The sequence below is a fragment of the Rissa tridactyla genome, chromosome 3 (genome assembly GCF_028500815.1).
Source record: "Rissa tridactyla isolate bRisTri1 chromosome 3, bRisTri1.patW.cur.20221130, whole genome shotgun sequence".
NCBI lineage: Eukaryota > Metazoa > Chordata > Aves > Charadriiformes > Laridae > Rissa > Rissa tridactyla.
Window position 1 is genome coordinate 124,972,021 of NC_071468.1, and position 13,410 is coordinate 124,985,430.

Here is a 13,410-nt window from a genome sequence, read left to right on the forward strand (position 1 = left end):
TCCCCTTCCCTGTGCTCTCCTGTCACTTGCCCTGGGCCAGTTCTGGCACAGCCTCATTGCACGGCCAGCTGAACCAATTCAGTAAAACGCAAGGGGAAATAAAAAGGATTTCTTTTTTTTCTGAACCAAGCTGAATTGGCTGGTATTTCAATCAGACAAGAAACATATCTGGCACAAGGCAGGGTGGCAGGAGCAGAGAAACTGAGGAGGAGGAACTGAGACGGGCGATGAGGCAGGATAACACCTAAGGATGAGATGGTGACAAACTGTTAATTCGGCTCAGCTATATCATGAAACTATACCCGCGGTATCTTGGGAAATCTAAACCCATTTCTCTTATGAATAAAGTTGCCTTGGATCACGAAGCCAAGTGAAACACCTGACTCTGTTTCGCAATCTATGGAATGGGGATAATCGGGATCTATATCATCTCATCCTCTTTAAATGCATCTTTACAAAAGGATGCTTCAGGAGCACAGACAAGTGTCAAAATAAAAACCCAGACCAATAAAATCAAACCAAATAAGCCTCAACCAGAAAGCAAAGTCCCTGCTCCCCAGACAAAGTGAAATACTTTCAACTGATGAATTATTCATTTTGTTTAGCGCAGAATTTACAGTTATTTTAATTTAATCTTTGGATAAAGCATATGCTTAAAAAACAACACTCAACTCCCCCCCCCCCCCCCCAAGTCTTTAATGGCACTCAACAAAAGTGCCTTAAAACGGGTGTATAGTCATTGATTCTGCTGCCAATCTTAGATGGGTTTTTTGTCTGAAAAAGAAGACAAACCTCAACTCCAACGTATGATTAGAGGAGAAGGACTCATCACTTGAAAAAAAAAAGAAAGAAAAAAAAAAGGAAGAAAAAAAAGACAGACAGACAAGACAACACAGCTTCATTAAAAAAGAGAAAACCCTAAGGGAATTTTCAATTTTGTAGTTCTAAAGAGAGGGCTTGAAAAGAAGTAGTAAAGCAGAGAAAAGAAGAAAAAAAATTATCTTTGGGACAAGACGTAAGGAAGAACGCGAAACTGAACCAGAAACAGACTTTCAAGTTGAACCTCAGGTTTTCACAAAAAGGCCTATTGTAGTCTTAGCCCCGTTCCCGAAGGAGGGTTAACCACACGACAGCATCACCGCGCGCAGGACTCAGCATATTTCACGAGCAGGAGGCTCCAGAAGAGAACAGGTCAAGGTTGATATCACCAGCACAGCAGCGAGAGGGAGCTTGCACTGCAGTTGTCTGAACCACACCTAGTCTGCAGTTAAATATAGAACTTTACTTTCTGGAACTATTGCTCCTCTTAACCTTCAGAGCATAAATATTCGGAGAGATATTTAAAAGAAAAAAAAAATGGAGAGAGGGAGAAAGAGACCTGAATCTATCGTCCGAAATCTAAGCCTAGCGACTAATAAACTACCCTGGGAGGATTTCCAAAAAAGCAGTAAAGACTGGAGAATTGAATTACAGAAACCGCAAGCAGCATTCTGGAAATCCACTATAAACCAATTAGTTTCTTTAATACACATACCCTGTATACAGACACTTATGTACATCAACGGTCAAGTATATGTGCTGGCCCTAACTCTAATTTTAATTATATCAGGTTGGTACCAATATAACAATTAATTGCACTGGAATTTTTGTTGATTTGCATCTTTTAAAAAAAGAGAAACTTCCAACCCTCCCCCTCCTCATTCAGTTCATGGGCCAAATCCTGACCAGTGCTGCACGTTTTCGGTTGGAGAGCCTGCTCCTAGAAGCAAATCTCTCTAATTTTTTGCAATCAAATTCAGATTCTTTCCTTGAAGTGCTCTCAGCTGGTTTGACAAACCGACTTTTAGCAACTGCAATTTCTTACCAACTGAATCCAAGTCAAAAGCACGTACCACAATTAACTGATACAGCAGCCCAAGACTTTGATCCTCACCCCAAAAAATGTTCGTACAGCTTTGCAGCAACGTTTCAGAAGTTTATAGGAGGAAGTAGCTCTGCATTACCTACAAAAGAGTTTCCATTAGGGTCTAGATTCAGCCCTCTCATCTTCAGACATTTAACTAAATTGACAAAGTTAGGTCTAATTGCAGAAGGCTCCTCTTTTGCAGCCAGAAAGGTGCATACAGGCCTCCTGAGTTGCATTACTGAGATGGAATTGTCTTCCGGATCTCTGTTTCTCATTCCTGGATAGCTAGAAGCCAAGATGAACAAGCACTTTCCTCAGCTTCCCAAATGAAAAGCTCAAAACCAGGTGCCTAAATCCCTGTATACCCCAACGGCGCATCAAGATACTGCAGGACGTACAAACACAACGCAACGATACTTGCATTTAGTTAAGGAAAATAGTCCATTAAACTGAGTAGGACGCCTCCACTCACAGTCAAAACTTAATCCTTCAGAGGAAAATGCAAATTAGCAGCTAAACGGCACCAGAGCACATGCGATGCCAAATACCATTTTAGTGGGCCAAATGCTTAATTCCTGACCCTACAGCATCAAGCGAACCTGATCTGCTTGGGCCAGACAGCCGGAGTCTGGTTACCTTCATGTTATGAGACATATTACAGACAAGCCTGGAAGAATCCGGTGACTTGTACGTGAAATTAGTTGGCTTCTTCCTCGGGCTCCCAAGAGGGTCTTTTCCTCCCATCCTTTCAAAACTTGTCACATAAACCAGCTCATTCTTACAGCTCAACTGGGCCTATTACAGCATAACAGTTAAACAACCATATTCCCAACTTGCTTTAGGGTGTAGTTTTATTGTCATACAAAGCTTTTACCACCGCTTGAGTTTACTGTGTTCTTGCCTCAAGTGAAACGCCTCGGCCATACTTTCCAGTAGCCACACACAAGGCTGAGAAATTTAGTGCTTGTGGTGACCCAGCAAGAGCTTTGCAAATTAATATTAAAGCCAGGATTGAGGCAGTGTGGCCGAAGTCCCCATCTACCAGCAGAATAAGGAGAAAACCCCAACAGCAAAGACCTTGCAGAGCACGAGACAAGACACAGCAAACAAAACCAAGAACGACAAAGAAGAAAAAAGGTAATGAAAAATGAGATCAAGTGACTACGTATCTGCGCACACAACTGGATGACTTCCAATGTCAACACCATCTCGCTTCTTTACACATGCAAAACCAAATTCCCGCATGTTTAACAGACACATCCCAAACTAGTGCAGGTTGTCCGACTTCTTGAAGTGTCACAGCAGAGTCTGGCGTTAGGAGGGCTCTGGAGGAGGAAAGGGCAGCGACTGCTTGCTTAGCTTTCTCCTCCTGCTTGGTGTTCCCACGGCACCCACCACAAAGGGGTCCAAGGCACTATCTTGAGTCAAACAGCAAATAACAGCCGTTATCGCACTTTAGGCCAGAGAGAAACCAAGAAGAAACCCACCCATGCCCAAAGAGCTCTAATTCTACTTCAGAGCAACTAAATACTTCACACACAGAGAGTTAATAAGGAGATGGCATTGGCATTCCACACGCTGCTGTCAGGACAGTCATACATGCATTTTAAAGTGCTAAAGACCCTATACTGCATGTCACACAGCCTGTGCGGAGTGGGACACCAGAAAACCAGAGTCCCCTGTACTACCACGTTTCAGAACTTTGCATTAGTTCGGTCTAGCAAAAAAAAAAAAAAAAAAGGTTTCAAACTTTTACATTCAGACAAAGCTGCAAATGTCAGTGCAGTGCCAAGACAGAACATGGACACAAACACTAAGTTATGGCTCTCGGCTCTGCAAAGACCCTCCGATGGCCTGTGGCCACACAGAAGTACGTCCATCTTGTGTGTAAAAGGGCTTGGGTCCCCGAGAGAGCTCAGTGTTTTGGTCTTAGCTCTTAGGCAAAAGGAGACACTCTCCTGCTCCTAATCAGTTCCAAAGACCCTCGTCCAAGCAAGAGGAAAGAGAGAGAAGCATTACAGAAAGAGCAAAAGCACATCCTAAAAACCGGCTGGCCGAGGACTCAAAGGAGGTGCAAACCAGAGGGGAATGTAGCGCACACAGTCGCATCTGGTGCTGTCATGGCAGGGAGGTTCCTCACGCTCTCGGAGGGAGGAAAACTCCTCCCAGCCATTTAGCTCTGAACAGAACCAAGCATTCATCCCTAAACTATGGCTGAGCTCACTAGCCCTTTTCTGTTATACAATATTACCCACAAAAGAGACATTACTGTACGCAGAGGGAAAGGCAAAGCAGCCAGGCAGCCAGGGGACCGGGCTCAGAGCGTGCTTCGTCTCCGCAGGACTGAGGAGCTGGGAGCTCTAATGATCACCTGCCACTCTGCATATGTATTTGAAAGATCCACTTTGCTCTGTACTGTTCCCAGCTCATGTAAAAGGGTTGTAAGAGACTTTTTGGACACGGAAATCTACTGCTTGTTAGGCAAAGTTCTACATCCTGAACAATTATAGTGCTGCCGAATTGCCAGTTATCAACTGTAAAATAACATGATAGACTATGAGGACAAATCCGTAAATTGGGAAAGGAGAAATGCAGAATGTAAAGAGCGTGCAGACCCCCACGAAGACAGAGCCTGGGTTAGGCTAGATGGAAAGGTTTTTGGGAAAGTAAAGGAAGAGGAGAACACCAATGCTGTCAGACAGCACCAACGACAAGATGTCTTAGGGGCTACAGAAAATGAGATATTGTCCAGAGGAGTGTAACATCTTTTTAAACAACAAAAGGGGTGAAATAGCTCCTCCTACTCTATCGTTGAGAATCAAATGATTACACTGTTATTAACTTGCATGATGCTAAAGCACATCCATGAAAATTGAGCTGGCGTTCACCAGAGCAGGAAAAAGGATACTTGTATTGGCTTTAAAATGCCCATCTCCGTAACCCCAAAGCGACATACCTTTCCATAACAGCCAGGCACTCCTTTCTCCACGTGAACCGACTGCCTCGCCGTAGTCTGAAGGTCCCAGAGGTAGCTGTGACTGGGGGAGGCGTCTGTCTCCATTCTGGCTCTTCTATTGGGATAGGAGCGGGTCTCATGCTTAACGTAGCCCCTAAGAATAATAAATACTGTGTTTCCTAGTGGATTAAAAGTCATGCCCATTTTCTCACTCCTGCTCATGAAAAAAAGACAAGACAGATGATTGAAACCATTCAAACTAAAAAAAGTAAAGCATTATCAAACAAAGACACCTTAAAGATACACAAAGCCAGCTCGAGTTCCCATCCCCAACCTCCACGCCAGAGAGGTACCAGGTGACCATGGAAATCTAAGGGAGACAGAACTGAGCTGAGAGTCACTTAGGAAAAGCCGTCCTGTCTTCATCAAGAGGAAAACGGTCTTACAGAAAGGGTGAGCTATGCCCCGGCTGGGATTTCTTTAGTTTGCGCCGCTACCTCTTCTGCCACACAATGGGAAATAACAGGTTTCTATTTAATTGTACAGCCAGTCTCAGAAAGCAAAACGTAAATTTATACCAAAGGTATTTCAACATGTCCAAAGAGCTGAGTAAACACTTGAAATAGCTCCACCGATAGAAACACACCCTGTGACCTGTGCAAACACGGGCTCCCAAGTGCCGGGTTGCCTGAAAAAGTCACTGAAAGCAGATTAACATCACACCTCTCCTCTTCTGTCCCCCTTCTATGGATATATTTCTCCTTTCAAGAAGCCTGAGCTGGAAAGCATCAAGCAAGAGACAGGACTTGGCACAATGCCTTCAGGAAAGGCCCTTTGAAACTTATCCCCGATTCTTTCCACAACAGCCTCTCAGTTAATAAATCAAGATAAATCAAGACACGCTGGGAGACCGATCTTTCGTGTATCCCTTGCTGAGGATGGAAGCCGGTGTAGGACATGAGCACGTAAAAGAGGGTATGTTCTGAAGGACAGCTTTGTGCTCAGTGACTTCCCCTGGAGGGAAGAAATAACTGTTCTTGTGTGCAAAACATAAAAAAACCCAGTCATACGAAAAGATAAATCACCACCTATATCCCATATGCATACTGAGTTCAACTGGAATTCAGGCACTGAACCAGCCTGGATAGAGGGAAGAGAAGCAGGCAGCTCGGCTCGCAGCAGGAATACAGTATTGGGCACACGTAAAAGCAGGACTGAGACGGCAAATCCCTCTGGGTACACAGGCTTGCTCAGAATGGTTAGGATTTAATAATGAAAACATACTGTGTTGGTGAAACAACACTGCTTGTTTAATTTAAAACAGAGTAAAAGGGTCAAGGGAACTTCGAGTTTAACCAATAAACAAATTCCTACAGTTAAAAAGCAAGAAATTAGCTATTTATGCATTTGGCTGTGTTCCTTTCCAGACATGGATATTTTCCTTACTGCCAGGGGCTTGTATCTGTGTTAGGTAGTGGAGCCCAAAACAATGACAAAATTTTACCCAGGAGAAGTCCCTAAGAAGCGAAGCCCGCAGTCTCTGCCTTGCATGCACAACGGACGGGGACTCCTACTAATTCCCAGCTAACGAGCCTACACACAACGCTTAGTTTTATCAACTTAGGAAATACTTCCCGTATCGCCGATTTATTGGGAGGCTATTTCAAGGATACTTCCTTATCCATTCTTGCTAGTACTTGCACGGTTTAGGGGTCTGGGTCGGTATCAAGTTGCTAGGTTTTAAATACACTTCAAAAAACTAAAAAACTTTAAAGAAAAATTATAAAAATTTTAAAAAGAGGCAGGGGGGAACGGGACAAGAAATTAGCTTTCCCCGCATTGTCTTAGCAATATTCCTTCCCTTCCTGAGGATTTCATTTCACAGGGAGAGTACAGAAACATCAGTGATGCCTAACATCAAGGTAAGAGATGCAGAATACTTCCATTACATTTGCCCGAGAGTTTTCAGACAAAGGTTGAAAAAAACAATTTAAAAAATCTGCATTTAAAGCATAAATTTCCTCCTGCTACTGATATGTTCGCTTACTGAATGTAAGATGCTTTTTTTCATTTTAGTAGCCTTGCTAGATCAATTCACCTATTTCTCTTTTCTATGGGGTAACATCAATATCAGCAGCAGATAAGGGAGACATATGCCGAGAATTACAAGTACGTACCCACCGCTGGTTTTGCACACACATGAAGATGAAGCATCTGAATGCATACGGAGGCCCAAGGTGCGCTTGGATGGATGGGGGGCAATAGGGGTGGACATACGCACTGCTGCCACATTTGTTAAGGCCATTATTGAGCTTTTCTCCATTCCCCTCAATTAAGTGAGCACTTGGGGATCCCGTTTATTCTGCTGTTCCAAGGCGTCATTGCCATCTTCTCACCACCTCCACTTCTTTACAACTTAATAAGTTACATCCTAGTTACTAGGTCAGATTCTTTTTACAAACCCCTCAAACAGCTTTTAAGAAGTGAAACTCCTCTCTGGAGCAGAATGAGCAGAGCAAATGCAGTATGAGATTTTCATCTTAGTATATGCATCAAAAAGCAAGACATCTGTAAGGGGTGTAGAGGTGAACCGTCTGGGAAGAACTCCTTTCGCAGAGAAAAATGAAAAGCGGCGTCTCTCGCTACCTGCCAGTGCTGAGCACCTTTTGCAACAATACCGTATTTCCTTTGTGCAGGCCAGCGTTTTCTCAGCTGCGGGGTATGACTCTGGGGATGCTGCAGGTGGCTTTTGGGGGAAGAGGAGGCAAGAGCGATGCTCTTCCAACAGGAACGCAGCTCTGTCTCTATACTCCAAATTCCTTGTGGCAAAAGCCTGCCGCCTTTTTAGCGCATCCCAGACACTATCCTGAAGAAAGAGTCTTGCTCTTAAAAGCGTCACATGGGAATTGCTGATCCACATCACGTGTCTCAGAGAAGCCCTGCCATGCCGGGGCGATGCGCGCAACGGTTGGAGCAAGCCTCAGGCCATCTCCTGGCTCCAAGAAACCATTTAGTAAAAAGTCTTTGCAGCAAGTCCCTATCATATATTATACCGGTAAGAACAGCTGTCACACTTTATTTTTAGCCAGACTGACCTGAGATCACAGGATAAACACCTTTCAGTTACGACCGCGCCAGGCTGGACTGGAATCAGCCGCCTGCGCAGCAAAAGGTTCCCTACAGAGCTCAGTGCTTGGATGGAAAGGACCAGAGCAGGGACTATTTTCTCTGCAGCTCTGCAAAACAGTAAATCACCAACAATACTTTTCCACTGCAAATCTCATGGGGCTATCCAGTCCCTGTTTTGGGTTGGGTTTTTTTTTTTTTGTGGTAGGCTTTTCTTTTATAGCTAAATAAGAACTGCTACGGGAATAACACAAGAGATGCTACCTCTTGATAACAGCTACCTTTCTTCTCCCCTTTTGTTCAAGGAGGAAGAGCACATGGTTTTCTCCAAGGTGACCACAGCTGCCTTCCTATTACAGAAGACCGGCAGAAATAAATACCGAGCCTAAATGGAAGCAGTCTGCATCCATCTGTACCCCCAACACATCATTTCTAGGTGCCAGCTTCAGTTTGCAGCACACAGAGGCAAAAGACACGCTAAAGTTACTCCACAACAAACTTTCCACATTGCCCAAGACCCAGTGCCAGCCAAACTAATCAGGCTAACAACTACCAATGTAAAAAGAAAATTTATTTATTTATTTAAAAAACACGGGCTCTGAAGAAATAATCAGAACATTACAGGACTCTATGCGCTCATATACTGGCTTCTGAAACATATACTATTTATCTACTGCCAAAATGCTCTCAGTCCTCCACAAAACACAAGAGATGTGGTGCCTGTCCAAAAAAAAAAAAAGCCCGATCTAAATGAAAAGCATCCCTATTAATTGGATTAAAGACCCTTCAAACACTAGCGTTTAGCATTGACTTCTCCCCTTCAACAGAAAACTGCCTTTCACCCTAATTGGCAACTGTTTCCAGAAAAATTTACAATCACCAGTACACTGGAATTCGCAGCGGTGCTATCAACTCCAACATCGCTCCTACCAGGAAAACGTCGATCGAGAAATTTGTGAGCAAGATTATTGCATACAGTAGGAAAAGCGTGGGGCTTTTTCTGATCCATGAGACCCAAAGTCTCTTCTGCGACGTTGCAGTCTGCCGTTGCCTGAACACCCACCACCAAAGAGAGGAGAAATACAGAAACTGCCCGTGCCAACCAGCAATCAAAAGCAAGTAAATAACAAACAGCATATTCAAGAGGTCAAAGCAAGCTGGCAAATAACGAACGCGATGGAGTTGCTGAGTCCCTTCTGTACAGGAGCAACATCCAGCAACGTCTCCACAGCAGCGATGTCTCAAAACTGCTCTAAGGCTCCACAACGCAAAGTTGTTTGGTTAGCAGATGCAGGACTGCTTCTGGATGATCTAAAGCGTTATATAGCGCCATTATACATTTGAAAAGAAAATCTCTTTTGATGTATTTATAAGTCATCTTTGGTGCCCTGTATTATTAGAAACTCCCGGCTGGGTGCAGTATATAAGCACAGTAAAGGACAGTCCCTGCTGCGAGGACCTTACAGGCGAAGCATGCGCAGCAAACGGTCTCCTCTAGGAGACGGGAAAGTGAGGTGCAAAGCTGAGATGATTTGCTAAGAGTCACACAGAAAATATGGAGGAGCCAGGGAAAGGCTACGGGTCTGCCAAGTGATATCCAGTCCTTTCCACATGAAACAACTATTCTTTCTTTAACAGTTCATAAACTCGTCATATCTGGTGTCCTAGTCCTTCAAAACTGTTCCAATTTTAAGCGAAAGTTTTATTTCCATTACTACAAAAACAAATTCAGTTAGAAAATGGACTTACTCTGAAGATCCAGTTTTCTAAAATAAGGAATTAAAGAACTGGGGGAGCTAAAAGTTCCCAAAGGCCTCACTTTGCCCATTGGTAACTCAAACACGGAGGTGCTTCTGCGCAGAGAGACCTGGCTCTAGCACTCAAAGGAGAAGGATTGAGATTTTATTCCCAGCAGTTGGAACTGGAAAAGATGGGATATGTGAGAATAGAAAGCCAGGTGTGACTTCCTAGTAAGTGAGCAAATAGAAAAAAACACATGCCAGTCCAAGTCATATGAGGAGAGGCTGAGGGAGCTGGGCATGTTTAGCTTGGAGAAGAGGAGGCTGAGGGGAGACCTCATTGCCCTCTACAACTCCCTGAAAGGAGGGTGGAGAGAGGTGGGGGTTGGCCTCTTCTCCCAGGGGAATAATGACAGGACCAGAGGAAATGGGCTGAAGCTGCGGCAGGGGAGGTTTAGGTTAGATATCAGGAGGAATTCCTTTACTGAAAGAGTGGTCAGGCACTGGAACAGCCTGCCCAGGGAGGGGGTTGAGTCACCATCCCTAGAGGTGTTTAAGAAACGTCTAGATGTGGCACTTCAGGGCATGCTCTAGTGACAGAGATTGTAGGGGGGTTTTTTGTTTTGGTTTGGGTTTTTTTTGTGTGTGTATGGTTGGACTCGATGATCTCAAAGGTCCTTTCCAACGATGAACATTCTATGATTCAATCTCTTAAGTTTCTTCAAAGGAGGACAATCTTTTAGAGTACAGTGACAGTGTCACTTCTTTGGGCACATGGCGGGAAGCTCTACTGATTTCCTCATTTTCTGACTCTAAAGAAGCCAGCAGAACAGCTAGTTGAGTCTAGTAATCACAGGATACTCTACGTAGTATCCAGAACTTAGGCTCCAAATTGTTTTTATGACAGTAATTTAAACCCAGGGTGCTTTGGACAAGGTTGGTACCTTCCTTAAGACACTGTATACGCTTGCACATATGCATGTTAATTATCTCGTGGCTAGCTGGTCTGACCTGCAATAGAGAAGATGGCAATAATTCAAAGCCTGCAAGATTATCCTACAATAAACAAAACCAACCACATTTTCCTCCAGTAGACTTTTCCAACAGCCACAGGAAAACTCAGGGTTCCCCTTTACCTTAGTCTCTAAAAAGAAACGAAACGTTGTTTGGTTCTAAAGGGAATTTAAGTACATCCAAACAGTCCCTTGGCACAGACAGAGGAGCCATTGTGCCTTTTACATTTCTTAAAAATGCTGCATAGTATCTCTTTATTTAAAGAGGTTGAGGGGAGACCTTCTCACTCTCTACAACTCCCTGAAAGGAGGGTGCAGCCAGGGGGGGTCGGTCTCTTCTCTGAAGGAACAGGTGATGGGACAAGAGGAAACGGCCTCAAGTTGCGCCAGGGGAGGTTTAGGATGGATATTAGGAAAAATTGTTATACTGAAAGGGTTATTAAGCATTGGAACAGGCTGCCCAGGGCAGTGGTTGAGGCACCATCCCTGGAGGTATTTAGGAGATGGGTAGGCATAGTGCTCAAAGATATGGTTTAGTGATGGTTGGACTCGATGATCTGAAAGATCCCTTCCAACCCAGGTTGGTTACACTCAAACAACCACTCTTTGAGCAATTTTTCCGTGTGCGTATAAAGAAAAGTGAGCAAGAGCTCAGCAAGACAGCGCGGCAGAAAAGTAGGGGTTAATGTTGATTCACTTCAATTTAAGCCATAACCTTCAGTGTTGCAAGTCTTCCTTCCTTAGACACTTCTCAAGAGCAAAAGGACAAACAAGATGTGAGCTTGTGGATATGGGGAAAGAAAGAAGGTTAAGAGGAAGAAGTAATTATTTTAGTGCTAGAGTTTGAGACGGTTTCGCTTATCCCAGCACAGAACACTATTTCTTAAACTGCTCCAAACGCTACTGGGGAGAAAAGATGCGAGGCTATATAGGAAAGATCCCCACAGCAGCCTTCATCGTTAGGAGAGGACTTTTGGGGTTTTTTTCCAAAATACACCTTCCAAAAAACCTCTAGTTCTCTCCACTGTTTTGGAGGCAATACCTTCCATCCAATGAAACGGCTGAGAGTTACTTCGTAGGGTACAACACAGGAGGCTTTCAAAGCAGCTGACGCTCAACGGTCGCATGCAGTAATTTTGCTGACCCTCAGCATCGCAATCCCAGCCACTGCAAAATCCAGGCTTCTTGGCCATCCCTGCAGCTTGCCAGCACCTCACAACCCTTGGCACTTTCATTCTTTAAAGCCATTTTCTAGATGCTTAACAGCAAGGCCAGGCTCAGCTGTGGCTCTGAACCCACCCAACTTTAAGCTGAAGTATTCTCAGGCCAACTGACAGCCGGAGCCTCTTGATTTTCAGCTTACGCACAAAGCAGAAGTTTTGAGGATCTGTTTTCACTGGAATTTTTCTTAATAGAACTCCGAATATTGAAGCCAAGTTCACATTAGAGAGCTTGAGTCTTAAATTCCTTAAAACAATTACACAGTTAATTTAATCATGCCATTGTTTAAAGGAAATCAAACGTAAATATTTTGATCTTTACAATAAAACCACTAAAGGGAAAAAAAGAACTGTGGTCAATCAAAATCAGTGGAGAAGAACAATGCAAGGGAATTAATTCGACGGTGATTTTGAAGATTGCTGGTTAGTTAAAGATAATGAGGAGCTTTACTTCTTTTTTTATATTTAAGATCTATTTTGAGATTTGGAGAAGCAGGTGGGATTTGAGAGACACATCTCCAACTTACCACTGTAACTATCAACATCCCATCCAGGAGCTTGAGATCCCACCCAAAACCCTCTGAAGTTAACCCAAAGCTCCTCTCCACCAAACTGCGCATTTTTTGCTGCAACTTTCTATTATGCAGCCATTATTAACGTTTTCTGTTTGTTCATTCTGGAGAGCCTCAGCATATATTTCACGTTAGCTGAGACAACTTCACCGACCGCTCCTGATTCCCAGCGTTGGCTAGCGGCGAGGGGACAGGGCAAGTAACCACGAGCGAGGAGCTGGACAGATGAGTCAGCTCTGGATCATTTGCTGCGAAGTGCAGATTTGTTCCTACCCTCCTAAAAAGTAAACTGGTCGGAGAACACATCTACACTACACCAGACCAAGAAGTGAATGATCAGTGATAATAAAAAACAGTGACAAAAGGCTTCTTTGCCATAAATAAAACAGCAGGAGATGTTTAGGTTGTATTTGTTTACCAGGATTTGTCTTCTCAAGCTGGTACCATCTGTAAAATGCCCTTTTCTTTTGTTCACTGAGGTCCGACCCCTGCTGCAACAGCCAATGGGAGATCCGGCTCTGACTGATACCTGTAAAAAACCAAAACGAAATAAAAAAAAGAGAGAAAGAGGAAGAGAAAACTTGTTCTTTTTAAACCATTTTGAAGCTGTTTATATACTGATAAAAGGTGTTGCCTTACAAAGCCCAGGAACTTAAAATGTTTCAATCCCAGAAAAAGCAGAGAGTTCAGGCATCCCCCCCGTCACTAACCTCTTTAACTTCTCCCTGTTGTTATTCTCCACCTTACTCAAAGTACACCCTGGAATCGGCACAATCTACAGGCAAATAGGGCACAAACCAGGAAGCCAAATCTACCGCTGCCTTGATTGTCCACCACTTGCCCGATTCTCAAATTTTTTCATCTTTGAAATGGGAACA

At 43.8% G+C, this 13,410-nt stretch overlaps 1 protein-coding gene across 22 annotated transcripts in view; it reads right to left on the reverse strand.

Annotated features, from left to right (window-relative positions):
• HMBOX1 (homeobox containing 1) overlaps positions 1 to 13,410 on the reverse strand; it is a 130,757-nt gene that overhangs the window by 42,011 nt on the left and 75,336 nt on the right. For all 22 annotated transcript variants that reach the window (XR_008465272.1, XM_054194276.1, XM_054194291.1 and 19 more), the window contains 2 exons: positions 12,951 to 13,061; positions 4,863 to 5,016 (listed from right to left, as the gene is read on the reverse strand). Coding sequence is in view for 21 of the 22 variants with exons in the window: in XM_054194276.1 (XP_054050251.1) it covers positions 4,863 to 5,016; positions 12,951 to 13,061 (265 nt within the window). In the remaining variant the exon portion in view is untranslated. The remainder of the gene's footprint in view (positions 1 to 4,862; positions 5,017 to 12,950; positions 13,062 to 13,410) is intronic.